The sequence below is a fragment of the Mixophyes fleayi genome, chromosome 6 (genome assembly GCF_038048845.1).
Source record: "Mixophyes fleayi isolate aMixFle1 chromosome 6, aMixFle1.hap1, whole genome shotgun sequence".
Lineage (NCBI taxonomy): Eukaryota > Metazoa > Chordata > Amphibia > Anura > Limnodynastidae > Mixophyes > Mixophyes fleayi.
Window position 1 is genome coordinate 213,071,933 of NC_134407.1, and position 25,936 is coordinate 213,097,868.

The 25,936-nt window shown below is 41.3% G+C and overlaps 2 protein-coding genes across 3 annotated transcripts in view; both read right to left on the reverse strand.

Annotated features, from left to right (window-relative positions):
- LOC142159906 (uncharacterized) overlaps window positions 1-25,936 on the reverse strand; it is a 543,776-nt gene that overhangs the window by 303,664 nt on the left and 214,176 nt on the right. The window lies entirely within an intron of this gene.
- LOC142159925 (uncharacterized) lies at window positions 16,683-25,830 on the reverse strand. 2 transcript variants are annotated; one of them, XM_075214809.1, is made up of 6 exons: window positions 25,535-25,830; window positions 23,469-23,608; window positions 20,470-20,864; window positions 20,114-20,202; window positions 19,843-19,951; window positions 16,683-17,904 (listed from the first exon to the last, which is right to left on the reverse strand). In XM_075214809.1, exons 3-6 carry the CDS (start codon window positions 20,552-20,554, stop codon window positions 16,850-16,852), a joined length of 1,338 nt encoding a protein of 445 aa, XP_075070910.1. In that variant the 5' UTR covers window positions 20,555-20,864; window positions 23,469-23,608; window positions 25,535-25,830; the 3' UTR covers window positions 16,683-16,849. The 2 variants fall into 2 exon arrangements, with proteins under 2 accessions (XP_075070910.1, XP_075070909.1); XM_075214808.1 differs by having other exon boundaries at window positions 16,683-17,907.

The following is a 25,936-nucleotide window of genomic DNA, read 5'->3' on the forward strand; positions in this document are numbered from 1 at the left end:
CTTTAATTTTTGTAATTTGTAGAGAACCTAGTCTGATCAGCCATTCTAGGAAGGTGAAAAAAAGCAAGATCTTCAGAGGACAGGGCATGAAGGACCAAGCTGAAGTCAATGTGTTGGAAAAGGTAGAGTCATGAAGAATGAAGCTGAATTTGATGGGTTAGAGAAGGTAGAAATGTGACTATTGAAGCTGAAGATGATGGAGAGATAAAACAAACAAGGCTTTTTGAAGCTCTAACAATGAAACATAAATCCATAACAGGAGTAATGGCTTTATAAAGCCTACATACAGGCGAGGTCTCTTGGTCCAGTCTGTCTTGACGTTCAGCAGAAGTGCTGAGTGTGCAGTCAGTGTTCTAGAACTGTGCTGCATCATCCAGTATGCTTTGTTGTGTAAGGTGATGATGCTGCAGTTATCAGTGCACTGCCACCTGTTGTCTGTAGATGGTATTGCAGAGCCTCACAGTCATGACGAGATTTAATTCTATCCTGTTTATTCTTCCTAATCATAATAAAACATGCAACGCTCCTTATACATAGGATCCTGTTCTATTTTAATTGTCATATTTATAGTATTTATTGTTGTAAAGTAAAAATATTCACTGAACTGAAGCAGAAAATCTATCTTTGTATTCTATGAAAATGGCTTGAAAAAATAAATGGAGTAAAAAAGTTGTAAAGATTTTTTTTGGATGAAGGATTACATCAGCTCTATAAAAGGTGAGTACGTGTCATCTTTTTTTAAAACTTCTTTCTTGAGTTTTGATATTTTGAGAAAATCTCTGTCATGAATAAAGGATCAAATAGGGTTTGTGGTATGAGGGGTCTATAGGTTACAAAATGGGCAGGCTAGATTGGCCAAGCGGTTCCTATCTGCCGTCAAATTCTATGTTTCTATGTCAAATTATTTAACAATAATATTAAAATGGCTTTAAAACATGTAAAGTAATTTTACAAAGGTTTATTAAATCCACCGAATACATTACTGCTCTTCTGAACAATACTGTACGCAAGTATCAGGGGGTGTGGACTCCCTGGTTACACACACACACCACTCTCCAGTCCCTGGGAACGCCTGATTAAGACGCCCCCCCCCTTCATACTCTCCTATCACTCCCCATCCCCCCCTGCCCCACCAACTCTAGACCCACCCTCACCCAAATTTTAAAACCCTGTTTCAAATTGATGATTCTTTATCTCTACTACACATTTGCTTGCCAATTGTCTTCTGCAAAATCTAAAAAGTTATGTAACTTACTGTATTATGTTTCCCTGTGAAACTACACCCACAAAAAAAGTACAGTACACATTTTTTTAAAGTAGTTTTCTCTCTTTGGAAGTTTTCTACTCAAAAGAAATTAATGCCATCTTCAGTTTTGAGTATAATTCTGGGAATAATGTAGGTTTTAGGACGGGGGGGGTGAGAGTGTTATGTTTGAAACTAGTCAGTTTAGGGAAAGTGTGATTTGTCCAGACTGCTTTTGACTCCTCCCATTTCTGCCTGCCAATGAGTCCTCAGTGCATCCTTGCAGAACCCAAAGAGCCATAAAGTCAGTCTGTGAGCCATCAACATTTCTATTATTATTAGCTAGGGTAGGAAATGAGAGTGGGAAGGAATAAATGATCGAATTTGTACAGGGCAATGGAGGAGGTAAAGGATTCTTTACCACACTCTGGATGGGGTTAATAGTAGGGTCCAGAATGCTGATAGCTGGGTGCACATGATCCAGCAGCCAAATCACAATTGAGCTCACTGGGTAGCTGAAGAGATGTCTGTTGAGATCAACATCATCATCATTTATTTATATAGCGCCACCAGGGCCGGACTGGCCATCTGGCACTTCTGGCAAATGCCAGAAGGGCCGATGGCAAGTTGGGCCGATCCAGCGGGAAACCGTGCCCGCCCGAGCAGCAGCGGCGCTCGTCGGACAGACTTTCAGTGATGTGCGGCCATTTGATCTTAATCACATGGGACGGCACCTGTCACCTGGTGCGCGTCCCATGTGAATACTGGCATTGGCAGCACATCACTGAAACTCTGTCTGCCAAGCAGCGTGCAGGGGGGGGTAACAAGGTAAGTGTGTGTCTCTGTCTGTGCCTCAGTCAGTCAGTCTGTTTGTGTGTGTGTCAGTTTGTGTGTGTGTGGGTCCATGTTCCTATAGTGTGCGCGCAGTATTTTAATATAATATGTGAGGGAAGGGAGGATCTTAATATAGTGTGGGAGGTAGGCTATTTAATAGTGGAGTGGTTTAGGGCTATCAATTGAATATGGGGCTGATTTTGGGGAGGAGGTCTATTTAATGTGAATATGAATTATTTATTACTGGGGATGGTTGTGGAAAATGGCTATATTTATTAAACTTTAATGCTATTTAATTTTTTGCTGGGACTGTTTGGAGGGAGGGAAATATGTTTTGAGTAAATGGGTATTTTGTTAATTTAATGTTGGGGCTAGTTGGAGGGAAATAGGTCTACTTATTAAATGTGAATATTATTATTGTGGGGACTGGAGGGAGGCCAAATTATAAAATGTGAGTGCTATTGTTTGAACAGCGGGGCTGGTTGGAGTTTTCTAAATCTCATGTACCCATTTTTCTTTTCAAAATAGGGCATCCAATATTCCAGGATCAAGACAAGAAGGAACTGACCTAAAGAAACCAGCTGCTACAAGTGGTGAAAGTGACCAAGAACAGGTAGGAGAGAGCAGGACAGTCTGCCAATTGCCTTGAATCTGGTGGGACAGTCCTGAATTTGGGTGACTGTCTCTTAGTCAGGATTTGGTTTGACTGCAAGGACAGTTGGGAGGTATGTCCCGTTTCACAACGCACTGCTAGTGAAGGCAGAGCTGTGTGCATCTAACAGTAGTGCCTGTGTATTTGTCTAAAATGATAACCATGTTACATAATAGGGGCCCTGCTGTCTTAAATACCCTGGGCCCCCTGAGCCTTCATCCACCTCTGGTTAGGGGAAGGGAACTGATAGCTGCTCCCAGTTCCCAGACAGGACACAGTCTGGAAAGTAATTCAATGATCTCTAAGTACCACAAGATTTGGTAATCTCGTGAGACAAAGAGCTTCCCTGCTCACTCTACCGGAAGTTCCCACCCTTATGAATGTGAGCAGCACCAGAAGCATAGATAAGTACAGTGGGCTGGGGGTGTTATAATGTGCCTGGGGGATGGTGTGATGTGGCTGGGAGGGTGTGATAAATGTAATGTTTTATTATAATGTATGTATCAATGCCCCATGTTGGCCACCCCCACAACACAATGTGGTCGCGCCCTATGCGGCAGCGCACAGTTTCTTTCCTGCTGAAACAGGTGGGCCTATGAACTTTAAGGGTACATTTTTAGTCCTAGTCCGGCCCTGGGCGCCACTAATTCCGCAGCGCTGTACAGAGAATTTACATCAGTCATTGCCCCATTGGAGCTAACAGTCTAAATTCCCTAACATACACAGACAGAGTAGGGTAAATTTGATAGCAGCCATTTAACCTACCAGTATGTTTTTGGAATGTGGGAGGACACTGGAGCACCCAGAGGAAACCTACGCAAACACGGGGAGAACATACAAACTCCTCACAGATAAGGCCATGGTCGGGAATTGAACTTATGACCCCAGTGCTGTGAGGCAGAAGTGCTAACCAATAAGCCGTTGTGCTCCAGCAGTTAACAAGAGATGGCAGTTCAGTAGGTCCTAAAACAGACTTGTTTTTAGTGTGAAGTCGCTCTTCAGCGCTACCGAGACATTTGTAGGCATTAAGCCTACAGCTAATCGTGATGAGATGGTTGCAGTGGTAGGCTTCCGCCCTCAGCCTGGTATGTTCATGGTGTTTCGTTTCCCAATCTGTATAGCGGCAGGAAAGTTTGTGTAAAGTAGTGTGTCACCAACATACCATGATCATGTCCTCCATCATCAGGGTTGATCATTCACTTCAATGAAAGTGAAGCCGACCTGTTAGCAGATGCATATGTTATGACTCATACCTATGGGGTCTGCCCTAGAGAGGCTCTCCCGTCCCGGCCAAGATGTTTGAATGCTTCAACTGTAAAACACTGTGTAATATAAAAATATATTAGACACTTATCTTAATGGGCCTATTAGAGTGTGGAGACCTGGAACTATAGCTCCAATATTAATCTGGTCCTGGTTGTGACAGGATGGACTTCCTATGCCACTCTGTCCATGAGTTGCAGGGGACCAGCTGGGCTTGCCTTGCCACCGCCCCCTTTCTTTCTCCCAAATCCGCTCTCTAACAGCAGTAGGAGGGGCTTTTGCTACTGCCACCACTAGGCTCCTTAGCGGAACCTAGAACCGCATCCTTGTGGGTAACTTGCAGCTAGTGTACTCCATTGCTGGTACACCTGGGCTGGTACCCCTGACCACTTGCCTTCAGATCAGGATTGCTGTGGATGGTTTTCACAGCCTATCACACTTGCCAGGGTAGCGGGCAGACAGTTGCTACTAGACGCTGGGTTCCAACCTCAGAATAGCCAGATAATGGATTCGATTTGGTCTAATCTGCAGGTCAGAGAAATTACAGCAGGGTAAGTAGTCATCAAAGCAGGATCTTGAAGCAATGATGTTTTAATAGCTCATGCAGTTACGTGCCGGTTTGTGGTACTAGCGATCTTTCAAGAGTAACAGATGAAATGATGATACATTACATGGTCAAACAGCTCTTTTTATACAGTTTTGCACACATACCCTTGCAAGAGGTAATCCAGCCTCGTGCCCCTTTAATCAATCCTGGCTGCTTCATGCAGCCTGCACATAAACAAACCTGGTGGGGTTTAACACCTTTTTACATATAAGCTAGTGGCACCACAACGTCTGAAATATTACATTAGATCTCAGGATGTAAAATCGTCTACACTTGGGAGTTAACGCAATTTTATACTCTTAACAAAATTTACACTAATGATTTCCCAAATCGCATGCCATTTACATTGTTGAGACAGGTTCTTACACACAAGACAGAAAGGTAACGGACACTTACACATCAAAAAGCCTAAGTAACTTATTTGAGGATTTCCTCTCGAAGTTGCACAACAGATTTCCTCAAATGCCTATTGCATCAGAGATCAGTACATTTCTAATACACAGTACAAAAAAACCCAGTACATTTGCAATGCGCTAATAATTAAAAAATATCTATAATATAAAAGCCTAGCGGCGTGTGTTAGTCTGTGTGTGGAAAAAAGAAAACAAGCTGCAGCGCCATCTGCTGGGCGGAGTTATACACTGACCTACTAAATTCTTAGCATTATCTAATATATAAAAATAAAAGCCTAGCGGCGTGTGTGTGTGTGGAAAAAACTATTTTCTCAGAAAGGACTCATCCAATTGACCTGAAATTTGGTATGCTGACATTATTTAACAAAAAAATTAGAATAGTGAAGTCAGTTAACTTCCATCATCCCATCTTCCCCTCGTGGGAGGAGTAGTAAAGGCTAAATTTACGAGTTGAGGGCTCAAACTCATTTTCGTGATGTAATTTTACCTCATGAACACACATTAAAAAGGGCGCTTGCGTCGGGAAGTAACGCTCTTCCCCTGAGGAGGCCTGGGCTAGGCCCAAATGCATGACAAGAACCTTTTTAAGCCCTTAAGTAGCTTGATTTGACTAGAATGCATGAGTATCATGCACGGGTTAACTTGTTTATACAATAAGTTCTTTATAAGTGGTCCAGTCACACTGGTTCTTTCTCATACATCCGTGCTGCTGTCACAGGCAGCATTACCAGCAAAGACCGACCTCTGCAGCAGCAGCTGTGTATAGACAAACCCCTCTCCCTCTGCAGTGGAGTCAGAGTGGAGTTCTGTCAAACGGTCATAACAGGAAACAGGGCTCTGAATAGTAACCAAGGGTCAGGGAGGAGCTGATCCATTAGCGCACTCACTAGACACAAGTACACAGGATTTGAATCCTGTCAGTTACAACTGCCAACTGCTGTGCTGGACACAGGGGGAGGAGCTTAAATTCAAATACTCAAACTCCTCCTTTACAGACTATTCCGTCTGACAGAACTCAGTGTCACCGTGAGGACTCTTCTGTATCTCCTACAGAAGTGAGAGTGTTTATCTTATTTTGTTTTATTACACTTTATTTGTGTTGTGTTATCTATGCGTTAGGTCACTCTCCTTAATGATTGTGTTCTACTCTTTTTCTCCTGTCTCCATTGCATTCTATGATTAGACCACCGCAGTGACATTTGTTACATGCTCTAAATGTCTTTTAAAATGACAGAGTGGTCAGACTGGGGCAGAAGCCCTGTGCCCGACTTGTGACGCCGAGGTCCGTGCAACCTGTTAATCAGTGGTGAGTAGTGCCAATCTGGTGGAAAATGCCTGGGCTAAATTTTTAGCCGAATCTGTTGCTGAGCCTGGTCAGCTTCAATGATTCTCGCCCCGGGGTGCAGAATGAGGAACACATTCCCTCTGTCTCACCTGTACATATTTAAAATCATGAGTCGCAGGCAATCCTTGCTCGGGCTTCTTGCCAGATTACCTCAGAGTCAGAAGTCTGACTGTCGGTTCCAGGATTGTCTGTAAACAAGTTAAATAAACTGGCCTTACAAGAGGCTTTTCAATCTGTGATTTCCTCCAAGGTGATCATCCCTGTACTGAAACAACAGAAAGGGTTGGGGTTTTATTCAAATATTTTCCTTGTACAGAAAACAGACTGTACCTGCAGTACAATTTCCTGAATCTGAAAGCCTGGAACCTTCATCTTCGCCCGATTCAAGATGGAGTCAATGATATCTGTGAAATAGAACAAATTTATGGTGTCTATTGAAATCAAAGATTCATATTTACTGATCTACCAATTTAGGAGGACACCATTGTCTCCTCAGATTTGCAGTCTACTCTCCTTAGATCTAACTGATATGCGCCTCGCCTCATCTCTGGTAACCAACTCTCACTCTGTTCTACAATATTTCTTTCGTGCTGCTACCCACTTATTGAGTTCCAAACCAGCCCAGTCAGTCTTTCTCATAGCCGTTAAATCATTAGACACTCTCTAAAAACCCATCTCTTTATTAGAGCTTACACCTATACTACTGACACTACAACACCCTGACAACTGTCCCTATCTCAATTCTGAGCCACACGAACGGATTCAGATGTGCCCACTTCCAATTAGAATGTAAACTCTCTGACAAGCAGGGCCCTCCATACCCCATGTTTCATGTCTGCACCTATTTTCTCTACCACGTATGTCCCCGTTTTATGTATGGTCCTGTTTTTCCTACTGTACGGTGCTGCAGAGCATCATCATCATCATCATCATCATTTATTTATATAGCGCCACTAATTCCGCAGCGCTGTACAGAGAACTCATTCACATCAGTCCCTGCCCCATTGGAGCTTACAGTCTAAATTCCCTACTATAGACACACACTCACACACAGAGACAGACAGACAGAGAGGGAGAGACTAGGGTCAATTTTTTTGATGCAGCCAATTACCCTACCAGTATGTTTTTGGAGTGTGGGAGGAAACCGGAGCACCCGGAGGAAACCCACGCAAACACAGGGAGAACATACAAACTCCACACAGATAAGGCCATGGTCGGGAATCGAACTCATGACCCCAGTGCTGTGAGGCAGACGTGCACTGGGGCACCTTACAAATCTACGATAATAATTCATCACCTGAGAAGAGCCATGCAAGATGCAATGAGTATGTAGCCCTCTTAATTATATTTTCAAGTTCCTATTCACATTTCTTCAGGATTTTTGATTTTTTTCATAACTGCTACTTAGTCTCCAAAATTCCTCTCCTATGTCTTTTATAAAAAAAAAAAAAAAAATGAAACATAATTAATCTCATTAGTTCAGATTAACATTCATTTAATATTGTAGTATTAAGTGCCATTCCTTCAAACATTTTTCATTTTGGCAAAAATGGGATATTTTAAAATTCTATGTCCCATTTTCCCAAGTTTAAAACAGTTTTTCATGTCTACTACATCCCACCAGTTTTTTTTTTACCTAATTAATAAGGTCTTCGGTCTCATGTATTATCTTGTGCATTAGACGTAAACAATTCTAGTACACTGTTCAAATCTTTTGGAACCAAGACCGGGTGCCCTCAAAGACATATTAAAATTATTTCAAACTAAATATGTGAATAAAATATGGACAGCACGGTGGCTTAGTGGTTAGCACTTCTGCCTCACAGCACTGGGGTCATGAGTTCAATTCTCGACCATGGCCTTATCTGTGAGGAATTTGTATGTTCTCCCTGTGTTTGCGTGGGTTTCCTCCGGGTGCTCTGGTTTCCTCCCACACTCCAAAAACATACTGGTAGGTTAATTGGCTGCTAACAAATTGACCCTAGTCTGTGTGTGTGTGTCTATATGTTAGGGAATTTAGACTGTAAGCTCCAATGGGGCAGGGACTGATGTGAGTGAGTTCTCTGTACAGCGCTGCGGAATCAGTGGCGCTATATAAATAAATGGTGATGATGATGAATATCCCAATGCGAACACTTACATTATAAACAATAATCGGTGCTATTTGACAATATATAAGGGATTATACAATCCTAAAAAAATTGTGAAACTGTGAATCATACCCAGAAATAGCATGAGGGGATCAGCATCTATAAACTGTGAATACAGCTACGGTTCAAGGACAAACACAATCATAAACTAAATAAAGGTTTAACGTGTGTTATTCACCAAGGTAATCCATGTGAACAGAAATAATAATGCTATTAAAATAATAATAGGTTCATCAGATCAGAATCCATATAGAATCCATTTGCACACTATTTCATTATAAAACAACATATAGGGTAAAACGATACTTTACACTGAATGATCTCCTAAATCCAATCCCTTTTGAGATACAACCCAATAACTTCTGGCTTTGCTGCACCTTCTGCTATTTAGGCAGTTGTCCGTTCAAGCGGACTCACTTTTTTTAGGCATATAAGTGAAAGTAGAAAAACAAAAGGAAAAATAATAAAACTAAAGACAGAGAGTGAGAGTCTTGTTGAGGGAGACAAGGTAATAGCAGATCATCTTAATAATTGTTTTTGCTCAGTGTTCGATACAGAAAGAATGGGGAAGGGACCACAGTTACGTTGCAGTATACTCATAAAAATGAGGTAGATAAAAGTACATTTACAGAGGAGAAGGTCATCATCATCATCAGCAGCTATTTATATAACGCCATTAATTCCACAGCGCTGGACAGAGCACTCACATCAGTATTAATAGCAGCCAATAAACCTTGCTTTTGGAGTGTGTGAGGAAACCCCCGCAAACATGGGGAGAACATACAAACTCCAAATAGGTCAGGAATCAAACTCATGACAACAGTCCCGTGAGGCACAAGTGCAAACCACTAAGCCACCGTGCTGCTCTGGTCCTAACAGAACTCTCAAACCTGAAAGTGGATATATCAATGGGATCCATCCAAAGATACTAAAAGAGCTTAAAGGGGTGCTGGTAATCCCATAACAAATTTATGCAACCAGTCACTAGCTACAGGAGTAATTCCAGATGTCTGGAAAAGAGTGAATGTAATCTCACTGCACAAAAGTGGAAGCAAGGAAGAGGTGACTACAGACCAGTGAGCCTTACATCAGTAGTGGGAAATTGATGGAATCACTCTTAAAAGAAAGAGTTGTAGAATATCTCAAATCCAGTAACTTACAGGATCCCAAACAGCATGGATTTACTGTGGGAGATCATGTCAAACAAATCTTACTGACTTTTTTGACTGGGTAACTAGAGTAATAGATCATGGAGGGGGGGGGGGGGATAGATGTAGCTTATCTAGACTTTAGTAAGGCTTTGGATATTGTCCCACATTGCAGACTGTTAAATAAACTTGAAAGCTTGGCATTGGATTCTAAGATGGTTGAATGGATAAGATCTTGGTTGCAGGATAGAAAACAGAGAGTTGTAGTAAAAGTAGTGCATTCACATGAGGGAAAGGTTACCAGTGAAGTAGCCCATGGATCTGTACTTGGACCAATGCTGTTTAATATCTTTATTGGTGACATCGCAGATAGTATTGAAGGGAAAGTATGCCTTTTGAAGATGACACAAAGATATGAAACCGGATAGACACTCCAGGTGGGGTGAAACAAATTATTGATGATCAAGGTAGACTAGAGGAGTGGTCAAGTGTGCCAACTACAGTTTATTGCCCAAAAATGCAAAATCATGCACTTGGGTCTCAAAACCCAAAGGCTAAATATAGTATTTATGGCACTATAATGGTAACTACTGTAAAATTCAAATAATTTGATGAAGTAAACCAAATTGATTAATATTCTTTTACTATGCAATTGCGATTAAGAAGCTACATGTTATAATGCAATTGCGCAGATTCAACACACACATTTATATTCGCACTTACACTTGTAAATAATACACATTTATTAAGGTTCCAATCCACATTTATTAGTAAAATGTATTAGATTGTTTATACATAGGTGATAATATATTAAAGGTATTTTTAGGCTCCGGTTATAGGACATGTGTCATGTTTAGTGTCATTTTGATCTGCACATTACCATCTCTAATCCGCTACTTTCGGCTTTGCGGTCGCTTCCTGCAATCAATAGTTATGGAAGTTAAAATATTGGATGATCAAAATGACATTGTGTTTTAAGTTTGTTTAGAACTGGTTTGGGTTAGTTTCCTTGAGAAGCACATGCAGCTGTTGGAGAGTTGATCCCCCACCCTTGGAGGGCATTGTTTGAACCGACCTATGACCTGCATTACACTGGACTGTCCTGAATATTGAACCAATGGAAACATGACATGACATCATCAGTAGTTTTTTCTATACCGAAACTGGATACTATCAAGCTGCTTTACCAGCTAACGCTCTTTCTCTCTCTTTGCCTGACTACACAGACAACATGACGTATCTTATCCTGGGTGAAGCTCATTAGAAAATGTAATGTATTCAGTGTTTTTATACTTTCCTGCTTTATTGTAACATCTTTAATGTGTAATAATGGCTTGCTGTAAATCCTGCTATATTTTGCAATTAAATATCTTTGTGCTTTGGAACCACAACAATCGCATTGGATAATGTTTTATTGTTAAGCGATAAAATTACTTTAATACTACTGAGGAGGAAAGGGATCTAGGAGTCACTATTTCAGGTGACTTAAAGGCAGGTAAGCAATGTAACAAAGCAATGAGGAAGGCAAGTCAGATGCTTGGTTGCATAGGGAGAGAAATCAGAGTAGAAAGAAAGAAGTAATAATACCACTGTATAGGTCATTAGAACGGGCTTATCTAGAATACGGTGTTCAGTTCTGGAGGTCATAACTCCAGAAGGATATAGATAAATTAGATACTGTACACAGAAGGGCAACTAAGATGTTGCATGTCCTATAGCACAAAACTTACTCAGAAAGACTAAAAGATCTTAATATGTATAGTTTGGAGCAGAGAAGGGAAAGGGGGGACATGATAGAAACTTTCAAATATATCAAGGGTTTTAACAATGTACAGGAGGGAAACATTCTTTAAAGGAAAATAAGTAATAGAACACAAGGACATGCACTGACACTGAGGGGAAGTAGGTTCAGAGGAAATAAAAAGTGGAATAACCCCCATCAGATGTAACAGGCGAGAGTGTCATTACAGGACAAATTAGCCACAAACTCAGAACTCAATATGAATCACATGAGTGCAGTGACCGAACACAAGACTAAATAATATAGTACTTAATAACCATATTAAGGAGCGAGTACCGTGACAAAACACTACTTTACTACTAAAATTAAGGAGAGTACATCACAAATAAGGAGAGTGACCGAACAGAGAATGTCAATAATTGTCTGAAGCGGACTTACAGACAATATGAACAAATATAATTTTACTGTTCTGTACTGCTCAATACAAGGTGTAGAGTATACTTGGTACCCCGGCATTCAGATGCTGTGGTGCGCCAGGGTGTTTTGCAGCGCAGGGTTTTTTGGGCACTACCTATAGCAGCAGGCACTAGTATTTTCCCTGGGCTCCTTTTTTTTATCAATAGCAAATGCATTGCCTATTGCCAAAATAGAGTACACAGAATATCTCTTCAGGATATCTATGCATTGTAAGTTATTCACACCTTCATAATGCATGTAATCCAGGGGTTTGCTGGTCTGGTCTCACTTGCGGGCCCTCAAGCCTGTCTATTCTGGCTAGCTTTTCTGTGTCAGGAAGCCCACCATGGAGGAGGTGCTTTGACTGCCTGGAGATGCACCTCCCCCTGGGCCCAGCGATAAATAAGGGCGCCATCCCGGAGGATTCCCTCAGCCATCAGTGCTCACCCCTGGAGGGAGAGAAACTTACCCTTCGATGCTGTTCCAGGTTTGAAACTGGGTTCGGGGTACAACATACTTGCCAACTTTTCCTCGTTGGCTTCAGGGAGATCCTGGGGGAGGTGGGCGTGCGGAGGTAGAACTTGACGAATCGCATCATTTTGGCCCACCCTCTAAACGGTTGTCACAATTTTGGCCAAATACAGCAGGGGGCGGGGCTGAGATGACGCAATATTTGCGTCATTAAGCCCAGCCCCTGCCACTTATCTATTGCGGGGGTGAGAACCGGGAGGGTGCCCTGCTCTCCTGGGAGCCCGAGAGGTCTCCCAGAAATTCGGGAGTCTCCTGGACATTCCGGGAGAGTAGGCAACTATGCGTTAAACAAAAGCAGCAATGAATCTCTACAGACTGAAGTGTCTTTTACATTTCTGTCTCCATTACTGAAGTCATGTTGTCTTACCCGTCAGTCTTTGATTAAATCTTGGTCTCCATGAAAATGGCCACCTCCATAGGCATCAATACATGGACAAAGGACACAATTTCTGAACTGTGTCATCATGCCACAGATGGCGAAGCCAACCACGTCTTGTACTGGCTCAGCATCAGGGAGAATGCCAGACTCTTCAGGGAGTGAGGGAGATCGCTCCTATTTCAGGGAGTCTCCCAGACATTCAGGGAGAGTTGGCAAGTATGGGGTACAATGGATTAATGACATGTGACACTCAGGTTGTCAAACAAGTATATTGTTTAGTTAAAGATATAATGTAAAAGAGTAATATAAGACAAAACAAAGTGAAATTAGTACAAGTAAATATAAGAAAATACTTAACTGTAGAAAATAGATTGTCCAGTAGATGTTTAATCACACATTATCGATTATCCGAAGACCTCGCCTTTCTCCGTGCAACTGTTAGCATGTAAACTCGAGAGCTAGGAAAAACCAACTAGTAACAAACAGTTGTTTTGCATCCCTCGAGTGCTCCAAGCTGAGGCGAGATTATGTCGCAATTTCTTGCTTTTATTTACCAGGACCCTAGAATAATTTGCATATAATGTATAAACATATTCTTGTACTTTCTATTGGTTGAATACTGATAAGAAACTTGAGCATGTGCAGTAGGCCCAAAGACAACTCCCTAACTAGAAATGTGTAGAAATTTATAGAAAGGCCTTGATTATATAATTATCATTGCAAAATCACTAGTTATATAAATTAATTCAGGCTTTTAATTGGTACAATAGAGATAAGAAGAAAACATTCCTGCGCTTGCGCAGTGAAGCACTGGGACAACACCCTGGCAACATATGTTACAGATGCTCCTCCGGTGCATGGTCCAGCGCTGTAACACCCAATGGTATGTGCAGCGCAGGGGTTACGGGCACTACCTATGGCGGCAGTGGCCAGAACACCCAGAGGTCAAGCTCACGTTGGAAGATACTGACGGCAATGGGGAGCACCGACCGGAGTCGACTCAGCTAGCTCCTATCACCCTTTAGCCAGTATCTGGGTGCCAGTCTTGTAGTTAAAAATACAGTAATTAAGGGACTGGCCCATCTTTTAGATTTTTCTGTTAAAATTGTATTGCACTCTGGGTTCCTGTAGGACAATATCTGTTCTGTTGTTACCCTAGGTGTCCCCAGGGGGCCTGGACTTACTAAGAGGTCAAAAGGAGGCTGATCTGGGTGTAATCACTGATGAGGAGTGGAGTATGGTGATAGGGGGTACCAAAGATGTTACTTCTTGTCCCCATTTCCAGCAAATACACTTCTACATGGTGCATAGAGTATATTTGACCCCAACCAGACTATGTAGGATGGGTCGACATGATTGTCCTGAGTGTCATAAATGCAGGGTCGCCCCTGGCACTTTCTGGCATTTGTTATGGACGTGCCCTGTTGTCCAGTCTCTTTGGGTTAAGATATAGGACTGCATCTCTTCTCCCCTCCATTGTGTCCAAAGGTCTGTCTATTTGGTACCACACTCGATGAGAACCTAGGCAACACGCTCTTTAAATATATATTTATTTTGACTTCTCTTGCAAAGGTGGTTATAGCCAGGAGCTGGATGGGTTCGAACCTCCCTAATATCCTCTATTAGACCAATCTGGTGATGGTAGTATGGAGGCACGAGCGGGTTATATATGAAAGCCGTAAAGCCATGCATAAATAATACAACGTTTGGCACCACTGGTACAAGTCACAATATGTTCTTCATCCTCACGAGAATGATCTGTTTGGGTCAAGAAGTCATTAATGTTATATTTATCTTTCAGCCCTGCGTTGCTATGTGCAGACTCGTCTGTGAGATCTTAATTTGTTGACAACCTGTCTAGCATTGCAGATGGCAATTTGATAAGTTGCAATACATTGTTATACTAGTTATGTAGTTTGTTTGAACTACTTGTTTATAATGGTTCGTATGATCTAATCACATTTCATATGATTAGATAGATGGGGTAATTAATTAGTTAGGATGTAGTTACTTGTTTGTTTGTTCTAAAAATCTCAATAAAACTACTTTATTTAAAAAAAAAAAAAGTAAATAAAAAACAAAAACAAAAAAAAGGCTGTCATTGCCAACACTACAAAAACACGCATGTGTTCCATAAAGGCACTCTAAAAAAAAAAAAATACACTTTGGAAATGAGCCTAAAGGGGCATAGAGGGATGGAGCTGGGATACAGATAAGTTTATAGTTGGAAAAGTCCCTTCTCCAGCACAGCGCCCTCTATACCCCATGTTTAGAAGTGACCCCGAAATAGGATGAGGGAGAAAGATAAATTTTCTACTTCTGTTCAGTGAATATTTTTATTAAACAATAAATATTATAAATATGACAATTAAAATAGAAGAGGATCTTGTGTATAACGAGAGATACATCCTTTATTATGATTAGGAAGAGCAATCAGAATTCAATTCAATCTTGTCATGATTTTTATACTGTGAGGACAGCAGGGGGCAGTGTACTGACAACTGCAGTATCATCACCTTACACAACAGAATCATACTGGATGATGCAGCAGTTCTAGAACATCTACTGCTCACTCAGCACATCTGCTAAAAGATGGACTGGACTGAGAGACCTCGTCTGTTTGCAGACTTCATAAAACCCTCACTCCGTTAAGTTTTACACAAGCAAAGTTTGGATCTGTGATTTATTGTTGGAGCTTCAAAGAATCTTTTTTTAGTTTACCTATCCATCATCTTCAGCTACATTCGTAACAATTCTACCTTCTCCAACCCATCGACTTCAGCTTGGTCCTTCGTGCCCTGTTCTCTGAAGATCTTACTTTTTATCTCCTTCTTAAAATGGCTGATCAGACTAAGTTCTCTACAAATTACACAAATTAAAGACTGTAACCTTCCTGGAACCAGGCATACCCAGTTACATCAAATCTCCTCTGATGTAACTGGGCATGAGGTGACACATATACCTTGCTGCTCAATAACATTAACAGTCAACGTTTAGTAGAAATTAAAGGAATTATGGGGAGGAGAAGACAAACAACAGCACCTTGACTGAATGGTGATCTCTTTAAGCGGACTTACTAGCACTATCACAGAAACTAGGTACAATTTCTATAACAAGACTATTTTATACATCTATTCCTGCATTTCTACATCAAATACTTTTGACTGAAACTGTAAATATTTAGTTAGAGGTAAAATTAGGGGATATAGAAAAACATTTAAAATGTTACTTATCTGTGTTCCGGCAGGTCCTAAGATCTGTCGCATGATCCTGAGCAGGAAATCCTCTCTCCTGCTCATATAAGGTTTGTTTAGGGTTATCAAAGCCCCTCCTCCTGAACTCTCCTTTTATGAAGAGTTTACAGGGGAGGGGATTTGACAACCCTGAGCAAGGCTCTATTTAATTGCCTTAGCTTTTAAAGTTAACCTCTTTATTAAAGAAATATATAAATTTTCCAATATAGTGGTTATGAAAATATCAGTATGTACATCACAAATTTAAAGTTCAAATAGATAGCAATATACATATCATCCTCCTTACTCAGGCGAGAGAAATAGAGTGCAATAAGACACACTGGAACTCCCCATGGTACACCAGGAACAGCCACACATAGGACAGTCCTTATGTGTTCTGATCTCAGACCTTATAACCTATTATCACTCAATACTAGTTTATCCTAAATTTATGCCTTAAGAGCTGTTCTTCGTGTCCTTCTACACTGTTTTATTCCGCTTGAGTACTCCAATTCCAAAACCTAGTGTCCACACGGCAAAGCTGATTTTCATTCTCTATTAATGGAGATTATATTTCAACATGGATATTAACACAGAAAATAACAAAAAACACAACAACTAGAACAGCAGTACAATAGGACATCAGCTCATACCTTTACTATAAAGAACTGTGAAAATAGGTCAATGAAGAGTGTGTGTCAATTTTTTTAATGAGATTTCTTCTTACAATAAGACACTTCTCACTTATATGCAAATAACTTTTCACCTGTGTAAATGTGAATGAATTATGTAATGTTTAACAAGTTGTGGTTTCTGTTTGAAACATTTCACATTCAGAGTATGAAAGTGACTTCTCATTCTGTGTGCGTTCTCTGATGTCTTACTAGAACGGATTTCTGTCTAAAATGTTTCCCACATTCAGAACATGAAAATGGTTTCTCACCTGTGTGAATTCTCTGGTGTGAAACAAGAGATAATCTATCTGTAAAACATCTCCCACACTCAGAACATAGAAATGTCTTCTCACCTGTGTGAACCCTTTGATGTTTAATAAGATTTACTTGCCTTGTAAAACATTTCCCACATTCAGAACATAAAAATGGCTTTTTGTGAGCCCTTTGATGTTCAACAAAATTTGCTTTCCTTGTAAAACATTTCCCACATTCAGAACATGAAAATGGTTTCTCACCTGTGTGAATTATTTGATGATTAAGAAGAATATGTTTGTGTGCAAAATATTTCCCACAGTCCGCACATGAAAATGGTTTCTCACCTGTGTGAATTCTCTGATGTTTAAAAAGATCTGATTTCTGTGTAAAACATTTCCCACATTCTGAACATGGAAATGGCTTCTCACCTGTGTGAAACTTTTGATGTGCTACAAGAGTTGATCTCTGTGTAAAACATTTCCCACAATCAGAACATAGAAATGGCCTCTCACCTGTGTGAATTCTCTGATGTTTAAAAAGATCTGATTTCTGTGTAAAACATTTCCCACAATCAGAACATAGAAATGGCTTCTCAGCTGTGTGAATCCTCTGATGATTAAAAAGATCTGATTTTTGGGTAAAACTTTTTCCACATTCAGAACATGAAAATGGCTTCTCACCCATGTGAGCAGGCTGATGAGTAATAAGAGTTGTGCCCGGTGAAAACCATACCCCATTTTTAGAAAGTGGAAATATTTTATCAACATTAAGACCTGTACTATGTGTTACAATATCTGCCTCATCGGGAGAACTTTCCTCAGAGAGATCAGATGATATATCTGCACTGTGAAGTGCTGGAGGTATATTCGGGGGAATGGGCTCTTCTCTTGGAGTAGCTTGTGTGATGTTGTTATCTTCTATTTTACACTCGGGAGATAAAATGAGGTGTTCCTCCGAGATATCCCTGCTGTTGTGTCCATCTGCTGGGAATAAAATAGATGGATTGTAATATGAATGTTTCCCGAAATCAGTTTACTTTTCCAATTAGCACTATACAGAATTGCTCCCAAATAATAATCCAATAGTAAATCTGCACTTGCACCTCTTTTAGAAATTTATAGCAGAATTAGGCAATTTTCTGAAAGTGCATGAAATCTGCAGGTTCAAATCCACCGGATAAAGGTTTTTATAAATGTCCCTGTATATGTAATAAAATGTTGAATGTACATATATGATCATGAATATTTAAAATATTCGTACAGGAATAACTTGCTTTCTTCTTAATGATCTATTACAGAGGTAAAGTGCATAAAAGAATAATCACTACAATGTACTGATAACATTACTGAATATTACAGCAAAGTTTCTGGCTTTTCATGCTCCAGTAGGCAGAGAAAACAAGAATGTGCTGAGCAAACCAGGAGGTAAAGGAGAAAGGAGAGAGAGAAAATCGGGACATGAGGAGCAGCCAGATCTCCGTCCATCATCTGATTTCTTGTAAATTCTAATATTGGCTTTAGAGAGTAGAGTATCCAACCCAACAAACTTGTTTGCTGTCAGTATTTTGAAATTCCACCCATGTGAACTAGATAGCTGTGTACACCGTCTATGGTCTCTAGCAAGCTAAGTGTCTAGGATGTGCCCTATGTATTCCTCCTGCAGGTAGCCCCTTTAGAGGTGAAATCTAATATCGCTTTTCGTATTCACCAGTTATGGAAACTTGGACTCAACGGTGATGGGACCACAGGTGACAGCCCTGAACAGAGTCTGCCCAAGAGACTGCTGACTACAGACATACACAGAATAGAATGAAAAGACAAGTCAAAACTCAGGGATGAGCCTAATGTTGCTGTAATATAGCAATAAATAGGCTGGTTCAATGCAAACACAATGTCCTTATACCATGGGATTAATATCTACCAATAGTGTTTGATTTTAGGACATTCCCAAAAGATATAAAATAACGTATTCTAGGGTCTCCACGTCTCCGTCAGTGGGTGAGACAGAGAACACATTCTGTGTGGCACCACTGGCATGCTGAACTATCTGGGTAGAAGGTGGTACCCAGCCTCTTCCCCTTATTACTGATGGAGACCTTGTGTATTAATAAGAACATCTCAGACCATTCTTTAAATGAAAAAGTCTCCCCGACAACTTGTTTCCACTTTCTAACACAATGTTTCCTACTTTGTACAAATCTTCACCCTTCGGAAAATATTCAGTATATTTTGGTAGAACGCGAGTAAAAGCGAGTCCAGAAATTCTCCTCCAAGTCCTATGAATTAGTAGTAGACAATGCCATGGCCAATGAGAAGCCTCCACTACCTGGGGACTCTTTAGAAGGATCATTTTTCTTGGCTGTAGGAAGATGTATCCCTGGCACCAGCATTGGCCATGATCAGACAAACCCTGTTATCCGCATTGTAGTACCGGGATAGGTATATTAACTCAACCTGTGTCCTCACAGCTCCACATAAAACCACACACCCATAACTTGTATCATTTCATCTTGTTATTACAGAGGTATCTGATGCGCTAATATATAGCTTGGTGGATGTAATCATTAATTAGTTCCTCAGATACGGATACTATTATTATTAGTGCACAGGAAGGATTATGGGTAATGTCACATGTCGTCTCTTGCCATTGGACAGTGAATCAATCACTATGGGGGGATTCGACGGATGTTCCTTGTACTGTTGTATGAGAAGTACCAGAGAGTGAGCAGACCGGTCAGGTCTCTTTGGCGGTAGCACAATGATATGATGTGAGGAGGAGAGCAGGAGAGTCCAATAGGAAATGATGGCTCCTGACTCCCCCACTAGGCAGATAGTTCCTCCTCATGCATATAAGAGATTGTTGTAGTGACTGAACAAGCAGAATATGATTATGTTCTGTATTTAGTGTGTATTACTCACCTGTGCCAATATCTGTAGGGATTTCCTCCTCCTTACACTGCTGATCACCCCTCACATACGTCTCTTCTACCTCTATATCTTCTACTTTAGTATAAATCAGATCTTCTCCCTGAATAGCCCAGAAGAAAATGCAATTAAGATGATTCAATAATGTCCAATTTAATGAATTGAAAGTAAACCAAGAATATCAGTGTATTATATCCACACAACTGCTCTACATGTCATATAATGGAGTCACTTTAGTATTTGCTGAACCCTGAATTCCACCTACCTGTGGGATACTGTGATTTCCATCTGTATGATCCTGTGAATAGAGAGGACTGGGGCATTTCTCTAGGGTATCTACATTATTGGATCCATCTGTAAGAAAAGAAAACACAAAATAGCTTATTTACTGTCATTACATTTAGGGACACAAATTGCACTGAACGACGGCAACAAATCTGCAATTACCTTTCATCTGTCTAGTGAAATTGCTTGATTGGTTGTTGTGTTTCAGTGCAAGTTATTCACCAAAATGAAAATTTAGAGTGTGAATATATTGTTTAATTGTGAATGTCAGATGATGTGTATCTAGGTGGTTCTAAAAACTGCTCTCTCCTTTACAATGAATGAGTCTCCTCTTACCCAGTGATGTGAGGGACCGGTGATTCTCCATCATCACGTCCTTGTACAGACCCTTGTGTCCCTCTAAATACTCCCACTCCTCCATGGAGAAATAGACAGTGACATCCTCACACCTTATAGGAACCTGACACACACAATGATACAGTCATCACCCAGACACATCCCCTGGTGTTACTGTATAATGTCCCATTCCCAGCAGTCACCTCTCCAGTCAGCAGCTGAATGATCTTGTTGGTGAGTTCTAGAATCCTCTGGTCATTGTTTCTCTCATGTATCAGTGAGTGAGGTGGAGGCTCCGTGATGGGGCTCTGGGTCCTGCTCAATCCTCCTGAGACACGGAGACGGCTGATGGCTGTCACTCGCTTCCCTGGTGTCTTCTTCACTACTGTGTAATCCTGAGCATTGAGAGGCATCAATAAAAGTTAAAGAACAACTCTACCTATGTGGAGGTGTTTTTGGAAGTTAAATGTAGAAAAATAAACGCAAGACATAAATCGCTGAAACTGGAAATCCCCAAATCTCATGAATGCATCAGTGATAGAAATGAGAACATACTGAGTACAATACAATTTATTCCAGCTTCTTTGAGGATTTTGGGACTGATACATTTATCAGAGACTTCCTACTTGCTACTCAGTTACATCTGTACAGATCAGAAGACCGAGATTGGGCAGGAAGTTACAGGGAGAACGGAAGCCGTCCTGGGATCTAGAAACCAGAGGCTCATGGGAATAATAAACTGTACAAACACCGGAGAAGGAAACGTTCTTTGTCCCGCCACAAAACTTTATTTGCATTATGGACACTGAGCTGTGCACATGGGATTTAATGTGAATAACTTTAGACAGGAATAAACCAGCAAACAATATAACTTATATTTAGATTATCATTTTGGAAATGTTATAGCTGTAACATGTACAAGAAAATACCCTGTAAACACCTGCAAGTCCCATGACTGTACATCTTATACAAATATACACTGAATGAGCCATGTGCTATAAAAAATAGAGGATATCACAGAAGCTAAAATGCCACTAACATTATTTCGGTAACAGCCAAATGTACACTTCTAATATACAAAATAGTTTAGTCCTCCAGGACTGGGGTCGCTATACACACCGATCAGCCACATTAATACCACTGACAAGTGAAGTAAATAACACTGATGATTGCATTACAAAGGCACCTGTCAAGGCAGTAAGTTTTAGGCAGTAAGTGAACAGTCAGTATTTGAAGTTGATGTGTTGGAAGCAGGAGAACTGGGCAAGTGTAAGGATCTAAGCAACTTTGACAAGGCCAAATTGTGATGGCTGGATGACTGGGTCAGAGCATCTCCAAAACAGCAGGTCTTATGGGGTGTTCCCGGTATGCAGTGATTAGTACCTACCAAAAGTGGTCCAAAAGAGCCTACGCTCACTGATGCACATGAGGAGCGTAGGCTAGGCCGTCTGGTCCAATCCAAGAGCCACTGTAGCACAAATTGCTGGCTATGATAGAAAGGTGTCAGAACACATAATGCGCTACAACTTATGCGTATGGGGCCGCATAGCCGCAGACCGGTCAGAGTGGCCATGCTGACCGCTGTCCACCAACGAAAGCACCTACAATAGGCACGTGAACACCAGTACTGGACCATGGAGCAATGGAGGAAGATGGCCTGGTCTGAAAAATCACATTTTCTTTTACATCATGAGCACGGCCGGTTGTGTGTGTGTCATTTACCAGGGGAAGAGATGGCACCAGGATACACTATGAGAAGAAGGCAGCTGGTGGAGACGTGTGTTGTTGTGTTGCTCTGGGCAATGATCTGCTGGGAAACCTTGAGTCCTGATATTCATGTGGATGTTACTTTGACACATAGCACCTCCCTAAACATTGTTGCAGAACAAGTACACCCCTTCATGGCAATGGTATTCCCTGATGGCAATGGCCTCTTTCAGCAGGATAATGCGCCCTGCCACGCTGCAAACATTGTTCAGTAATGGTCTAAGGAACATGACAAAGAGTTCAAGGTGTTGACTTGGCCTCCAAATTCCTCCGATCTCGAGCATCTGTCGGATCTGCTGGAAACACAAGTCAGAGCCATGGAGGTCCCATCTCGCAACTTGCAGGACTTAAAGAATCTGCTGCTAACGTCTTGGTGCCAATACCACAGGACACCTTCAGAGGTCTTGTCGAGTCCATGCCTCGACGGGTCAGAGATGTTTTGGCAGCACAAGGGGAACATACACAACATTAGTGGATGATCAGTGGTTGTGACAGGGAAAACAGGTGTCATTTCCTGGGGCAGATGGGAAAGTGTAGCAGCCGAGAGATCACACAACTCAGGCAGTTTTATTAAGCAAGAAAATAAAAGAAACTTCAACATGAACACATTGCCTGTCCGGCACTAACTGGATACAAGTCACTCCTGATGAACAAATTAAAACTAAATATAAGAGGTTCCAGCACGATTTTCTCACAGTAAAGCTCAGGCTTCCTCTCACAGAGGCTCTGCAGTCCTTTCCCCAAGTAGTGAGAGACTGAATCCACTGCATAGCAGCCTATTAAACACAGCTCTCAAGTGCCGGCATTAGTCAGTTTGACAGCGGAACAGAAGACCCAGATTGAGCCCACCCTTCTCTCTCCATTTACACCCCAGGGACCCTTACCAGCTTCTCCCTAAAGCTGAGTATCTCTCTGGGAAGTATTTCCCTCTCTGGGGTTATAAAACATGCAGGTTAGAAACTTAGGACCAATATACCTGCTTGCAAACACTATTCCAGTCACAATATATACATACACGAAGTGGGCTGCTATACGGTATGCCATACCGCCACTTCTGCTACTGCCTTCATCAGGTTCCTGGTTTAATATAGATAAGAATGTGACATTACCAGCACCCTTCACCTCTATAGTCAGGTCACTGTGACCTTCGCAGAATACCTTTTACAATCAGGTACTTGTGTTACTACTAAAGATAAGAGAGATATCACTGTGATATTCCCAGAATCCCTCACCTCTCCAGTCAGCAGGTAGATGATCTCCAGGGTGAGATGTAATATCCTCTCAGTCATGTGACTCCTGTCCTTGTCCATCATCCGTGATTTAGGGATTTATACAGGACGGGTTGAACGTGACTTCTAGTAAAGACTCTCAGCTGGTTAGGAACAAATATAATCATTATAATAAACGGTGGTAATCGTTTTACAGAGTACGAGAACTCCGACAAGGTTGACACCTACGAAAAAAATTCGACATCTGGAGCTTCGGTTTCCAGGTAAGTCTGATTTTATTCCATTCGTTTTTCAGCCAGTGTGATTTTTCTTGTAGGTGTCAACCTTGTCGGAGTTCTCGTAATCGGTAAACTGTACCCAACCCATAATAAACATCACAGAAAATACATGGAACACTGAGTGACCATTAAAGTCTCCGCTTCTCCCTGAAACCTGGTCAGTGTTTCTCAGAAGTTCCTCTAATCCAGCTTTATAAGATCAGTCACATAATGCTGTATAGCTTACTGTTACACCAATGGATCTTTTGTGGTCAGAAGTTATGGTCCTTCCACACACCTATTTGTTGCAATTAGCTCTACCTCGTCTGTTGCAAAAATGCATTAAATTGGAGATAGTTTTTGGGTAATAAATTCTGATTTTAATAACATTTCAAACATTCATAGTTAATTTCCTGAATTACACAAAATGTAAATATATGCTTTGCAGTGCAGGGACCATAGTCTCTATTTATAAGTAGTGCGGGGATCCCGGCCTCAATTCATAAGTAGTGCGGGGACCCCGGCCTCAATTCATAAGTAGTGCGGGGACCCCGGCCTCAATTCATAAGTAGTATGGGGAACCTGGCATCAATTCATAAGCAGTCGGGGAGAGAATGAGATTAACCGAGGAGGAAATAAGGGAAAACATAAAACAAGTGCAGGAAGGTCTATCTCCAGGGTTAGGGGTAGATGCCCACAGAGCAGGGGCACAGACAACACGAGGGTCAGCACTGGCCTTACAGAGGGGTAAAGGGCCATGAACGGGGTAGTCAGGAATATCTAGCAGAGGATGGGATTAATATCACAGTAATTACAGCAGCACCTGTTGTGGGAGGGGCTTATTGGAGACGATGTATAAAACAATGTAGAAATGACTGAGATCATGGTGATGTCAGTAGTAAAAGGCAGATTATGAGAAATTATCATATTCAGCTGAATCTTGGTAAGTGCCCAGTAGGTGCCTCGCTCTCCGCTGCCTCACTCCTGGTGATCCCCCAACAAGCTGTCTAGGTGTGTGACATTGTCACTGAAGAACTGTAATGATCAATAGCTGATACACAATGATCACTATATACAGGTCACACCAACATCACACATCCTATACACACTGATCACTATACACAGGTCACACTGATACCCACTGATCACTATACACAGGTCACACTGATCACTATACACAGGTCACACTGATAACACAACTGATACACACTGGTCACTATACACAGGTCACACACCTGATACACACTGATCACTATACACAGGTCACACACCTGATGCACACTGATCACTATACACAGGTCACACACCTGATACACACTGATCACTATACACAGGTCACACACCTGATGCACACTGATCACTATACACAGGTCACACACCTGATGCACACTGATCACTATACACAGGTCACACACCTGATGCACACTGATCACTATACACAGGTCACACACCTGATACACACTGATCACTATACACAGGTCACACACCTGATACACACTGATCACTATACACAGGTCACACACCTGATACACACTGATCACTATACACAGGTCACACTGATATCACACACCTGATGCACACTGATCACTATACACAGGTCACACACCTGATACACACTGATCACTATACACAGGTCACACACCTGATACACACTGGTCACTATACACAGGTCACACACCTGATACACACTGGTCACTATACACAGGTCACACACCTGATACACACTGATCACTATACACAGGTCACACACCTGATACACACTGATCACTATACACAGGTCACACTGGTAACACACCTGATAAAAAAAATTACCTCTTATATTCAGGTATTGACGGGATCTCTATCAGTAGAAGATAAAGTCCCTCTAGATCGTTGTTCTCCTAGTCTCTCACATGAACACTAGAGCTACTGGAATAACATGATTAAACCTGCCTGTATGTTGGACATTTTTCATAAGATCAACTTTAGAGAAACAAGCAGTGTCTATAAGAAAATGGCGCCTACACTGAAGACAGCCTTGAATATACTATAATCTCCCTCTGCAATCCAATTCAGGAAGCATGAATGTCAAATCTTTATCTATACGAAATATTTGTCTACAAGAGCCATTTTATGTAGGACATGGTCTTCAACAGAACGGCCGCCGCACTGGTCTATGACGGAAATAAATGTATAATTTTTTAGATTGCAGAGGGAGATTAGTTATGATTACAG

Bases quoted from the DNA above. Each gene is read 5' to 3' on its own strand.
- LOC142159925 (XM_075214808.1), bottom strand. From the start codon at position 20,554: ATGGAGGAGTGGGAGTATTTAGAGGGACACAAGGGTCTGTACAAGGAC. The intron at 20,203-20,469 runs GTAAGAGGAGAC...CTTTTCTTACAG, and splicing joins CCGGTCCCTCACATCACTGG to ATGGATCCAATAATGTAGAT. The intron at 19,952-20,113 runs GTAGGTGGAATT...TGGGCTATTCAG, and splicing joins GAAATCACAGTATCCCACAG to GGAGAAGATCTGATTTATAC.